This window comes from Arachis duranensis, chromosome 8 (assembly GCF_000817695.3).
Source record: "Arachis duranensis cultivar V14167 chromosome 8, aradu.V14167.gnm2.J7QH, whole genome shotgun sequence".
Taxonomy (NCBI): Eukaryota; Viridiplantae; Streptophyta; class Magnoliopsida; order Fabales; family Fabaceae; genus Arachis; species Arachis duranensis.
The window spans coordinates 42,266,398-42,271,293 of NC_029779.3; the positions used below are offsets into that span (position 1 = coordinate 42,266,398).

General features: G+C 27.8%; 2 protein-coding genes across 2 annotated transcripts in view; one reads left to right on the top strand and one right to left on the bottom strand.

Annotated features, from left to right (window-relative positions):
- Positions 1-1,866, top strand: part of LOC107462932 (anaphase-promoting complex subunit 10) — a 13,232-nt gene extending 11,366 nt beyond the window's left edge. Inside the window, exons 2-4 of the mRNA XM_021130216.2 lie at positions 137-207; positions 1,413-1,517; positions 1,604-1,866. Coding sequence (XP_020985875.1) covers positions 137-207; positions 1,413-1,517; positions 1,604-1,673 — 246 coding nt within the window. The 3' untranslated portion in view covers positions 1,674-1,866. The remainder of the gene's footprint in view (positions 1-136; positions 208-1,412; positions 1,518-1,603) is intronic.
- Positions 1,867-3,649: 1,783 nt separating this feature from the next.
- LOC107462952 (early nodulin-75) lies at positions 3,650-4,896 on the bottom strand (the record flags this gene model as incomplete). Its single annotated transcript, XM_052253085.1, is given in 2 exon segments — positions 3,650-4,010; positions 4,698-4,896. Coding segments are annotated over 2 exon segments (517 nt in total), but the record flags the coding sequence as incomplete, so codon positions are not given.

The following is a 4,896-nucleotide window of genomic DNA, read 5'->3' on the forward strand; positions in this document are numbered from 1 at the left end:
AACTTTTCAGGAAGACACAAAAATAAAAAAAAATTCCGGAATTTTTGTAGGCCTTATGATAATTTTATTGTGGTTGTTGTTGTCATCTTGATGGTCACTGTTGTTAATCTGGTAATGATGTTTTGAACAATTTTAGGAGATAAAAACTGTGGAACTTGTGAAGCCTACTGGTTGGGTTTATCTCTCATTGTCTGGAACTGATCCTCGGTAAGCATTGATACCAAGGATATAGTATGTGTCTTGTTTTTTCATATCACAGAATTTTTTTTTATTGTTTCTATGTGATAAATGATATGCAACTTCCGACCGTGCACAAGGTTGCAAACTATAAAGCACATAAGAAAAAATAGGATATTGATACCGAAATAAGCATAATTTGAAAGATACAAGATACCAATATGATTATATATGTTAAGATTGTTCTTTGAGGTATGTATATTATTTGAAGATGAGCAAAGCAACACATGAAAAACAAGAGAGCAAGTTACTACAAATTATAGAGATAAAAAGTGTGTTAAATAAACATAAATCACTAAGCTTCTCAAAACCATTAACAAGCAAAAAGAAACCCATGTTTTGTGAGTGTCTAGGTAAGAAAAAAAAAAATCCTTGATGTATATAATTACAAATATAATAAATTTAAAAATAAATTCAACAGAAATGGGAGTAGGATGTTTCCATAGGTATTGTATTGTTATCTGACATGGAGACGTCCTAAATACAGGATCGCTCATGTAAATTGACGATCAGTGTTTCATATTGTGCGAGTCTATTTACAGCCTTCTTGCCATGCTGATTTCTTTAACAGATCATGGGTTATTTTGAAAGTTATAGGATGGACACAATATTTTATAAGCATGCCTTAGATAGAATAGAAGGTAGTTTTCTCTATAGATTGCATTTGAATGAGATATTCTCAAATTTCAGGGAATTTAATTTAGAATTCTAAGGAATGTAAATTCATCAGTTTAATTTCTAGTCATTTTGAAATATTTGGTCTATGTTTTAGGCTCCATTTGGATTTTATCAATGGAAATACAGAGACAAAGGGATGGAGATAGAAAATTAGAGACAGTAAAAAAAGATTGTCTGTGTATTTTGTTTGGTAATAATATTAGGTACAAGATAAAAAAAATTTAATTAACTATTTTACTCGTATCTTCTTCGTCAGCATGCTACATCACTATCATGTTCTTCCTTCCACCACCAGTATTCACCAAGTCGAAAATCATCAAACCACAAATCAAACTGAACAGCTCTAATAATATTCATGAATATCCCCAAACCAAAAACCATTGTTTTATTATTCTGGGATTCAAATTGTTTTAGTATTTGTTGAGGATTGCTTATCTTCCTTCTTTCATGTCAGTTAACATATTGACATAATCTTCTAATTGTCTCATTAATTGCAGTGAAACTTTTGTGAACACTTTCATGTTGCAAATTGCTGTTTTGTCAAACCATCTCAATGGAAGGGATACTCATGTCCGGCAGATCAAAGTTTATGGACCTCGACCGTGTGTATCTTTGTACACCTAATTTTCTTAGATGCAGTTATATGTATATGCTTTTAATTAACTTTTTTCGTGTATGATTGTTGCAGGAATCCTATTTCACATCAACCATTTCAGTTTACCTCAAGCGAATTCATCACCTACTCTTCTATAAGATGAGAAATTGCAGGAAAGGATGAATCCAAGCCAACATTATGCTATGGGAGACCTTTATTGACAATAATTTATTCACGTTTGAGCCTAATTGAACTTTTCTGCGATACTTGTGTTATAGAATTTAAAATGTAATTATGATATCAATTTGGATTGCTAAACTCACCAAACAATTATGGTATTTATTTTTTCAGTTCAACTAGGTATCCTTTAAAAGTTGTACAATATTCAGCCTTTTATTACAATAATTTTAAAAAAATAAAACAAACATATCTAAAAATTTTAAATAGATTTAGTGTCTTTTTAAAATTAACTGAGAAATATTAGATGAATTTTATCGAATAAGATATAAAAAAAATTAATTTTATATTTAATGTTTAAATTTAAATTTTTGATTTATGATTTTGGATGTGTTTTAGAAATATTTTTTGTATCACTTAATAATTTTAGATGTGTTACAATTGAAAACAAAATTGAATTTTTACAAACAAGCATTTTAATACTTTTAAAAGCATTAATATTAAAATAAGTAACGAAAAAATCTAACTATTAAAAAAAGAGAAATATTAGATGAGTTTTTCTCGAATAAGATATAAAAAATTAATTTTATTTTTAATGCTTAAATTTAAATTTTAGATTTATAATTTTGGATGTGTTTTAAAAATATTTTATGTATAATTTAATAATTTTAGATGTGTTACAATTGAAAAAAATTAATTTTTACGAACATACATTTTAATAATTTTAAAAGCGTTAATATTCAAATAAGAAATGAAAAAATTCAAAAAAAATAAAAGAAAGAAAGAAAGAAAAAAATAAAGAAGAAGAAAAGAATATTGATATATACACTGATTATTTATTATTTAATTCACATGTTGATATAATCTTATTAAAATAATGATGAATGAGTTTTGAGTTAGTATGTAAGTCACTCGAAATAGAAACAAAATAGCACGACTCATCTAATAACAATAATAATAATAATAATAAAATGTTAAATATGAAATAATAAATTTACCTGTAGAGAAATAATACTCTTCTATGAAAATTTTTGTAAAGAACAGTGAGAGAGAAGAACAAAAAAGAACGTACACGAGAGAGGGGAGGGGGACGTGCAAATAAATAAAAAACTAATAAAATAACTATTTTATGAAGTAGGTAGGAAGTTAGAGAAATTCTAGTATTTGAAATTTAAATTAATTTTAATTACCAACATGTTTAGCTACAAATTAAGAATGTCTTTTAACTAAAATTTATTTAAATAATATTATTTAAATTTAAAGGCTGAATAAAGGCTGAATTTTAAAGGACACATAGCATTTTCCTTATTTTTTCTATGAAATTAGCTTTTAATTCAGTTACGGACTTGGGACTACCGTTTCCGTCGCTAAACTGTGCGGCAGATTAGCGAAGAAAACATCATTTTCTAGGCGGTAGCTACTTACTCATTATTTTTGAAACTATTTTCAGATTGTTTAGTGGTAGTTATTAGGCCAATTTCTTATAATATTACGATGAAAATAATTTATTAATATCTTTTATATTTATTACTCATATAAATGGAATAGATGAATGTTTAAAACGATTATATTACCTTAATTACATTTCTTATCTCACTACAAAATGAATTGTGAGAACTTTTTTTTTTGTGTGTAAATTTCATGTTACATTCATTTCAATAATAACAAATAAAAATTTGGTAACTTGATATCTGAGAGAGAATGATGAAATCATAACAAAGTTTTAAAGTAAAGCTTATATTAGACCGTAACATAATTGCACATACAAATTAGACATAATTTTACACAATATACCACACAAACAGGTAAATAACTTCTTAAGCAAGTTCAATCATGGAACTTTTTTTATTTATGCATACATGATAACACCATGGTCCATGAATGCTTCATAACTAACATATCATATATAGTTCCGAGTGATGAGCACTCAATTAACAGGAGTTGGAGGATGTGGAGGGTGTCGTGGCCTGTGTTCAGGATAGTTATCTTCTTGCGACTGCGCCTCGTGGTGAGGATGATCTCCATGTCTACCATGTGGAGGTTTATTTAAATAGGTATCCTCCTGTGAGTTGTCTCCCTGTTTTGGAGGATGACCTTTGTGTGGCGGTTTGTATGGGCGGTAGCCATCCGTAGCGGGATTGTTTGATGGCGGATGTGATGGTTTGCGGGGGTGGTAGCTGTCATTATCTACTTCATGTTTCTCTTCCTCCTTTGGTGGATGCTTCGGTATGGGCTTTCCGTGAAAGCTATTCACCTCTGTGTTTTCTTCTTCCTTTAGGGGAGGATGTTTTTTATGGATGGGCTTTCCGTGGTAGGTATTTACCTGCAGTAACATATAAGAAAATTTAGAATTAAATATATATAAGAAAATTTAGATGCTAGAGGGAGCACATATACATATGATTAAAAACTAAAATCAAATTTTATTTTATTATGAAATTAAATTAACTAAATAAATTATAAAAAGCAACCATACAAACGTTTGTATTTCTATATGTTTCTACATAATACATTAACCAAAAGTGATGTTCTATTTGTTGTCCAAACTTTTTAGTCACTTTTATTCTTAGATAAATAAGATTTAATTATTTTATTAGTCTGTATAATAATTTATCAAAATTTAAATTATATCCTCATATTTTAAAAATTTTTAATTTGTTCTTTTATATTAGATATTTTTTAATTAGGTCTTTATTAATAATTATCCTTTTTCCAAAAAGAAATAATTCTAAAATATTTACTTTTATATAGATTATTGTATAATCAATCTTATATCAAACACAATCATATATTCCAAAAATATTTTGTATCTTCTTCTTCTTAAGAAAAGAAGGTTAGTAAGGATATATTAAAGATATTTATCTAATATAAAGTCTTGATTACACGTTTTTTAAATTACAAAAATCTAATTGAAAATTTTGTGAACCTAAATTGTGAATTAAAACATATCTCATAAATGAAAATGGTAATTTCAATATTTTAATTTAATATATTATAATTCCTATTTTACCTGTGTGTTTTCTTCTTCCTCTAGGGGAGGATGTCCAGGATGATGTCTTTTATCGTGTTGTGGTGGGTAATTGTCAAGAGTGGGAACTCTAGCCACAGAATTTGCAACGGCAAATGTCAGTGCAAGTAGCAACACTAGAATGTATTTAGGACACATTTTTTAGTTATTTGTGAGAGGCTTCTATGTGGTGAAGAAAGGT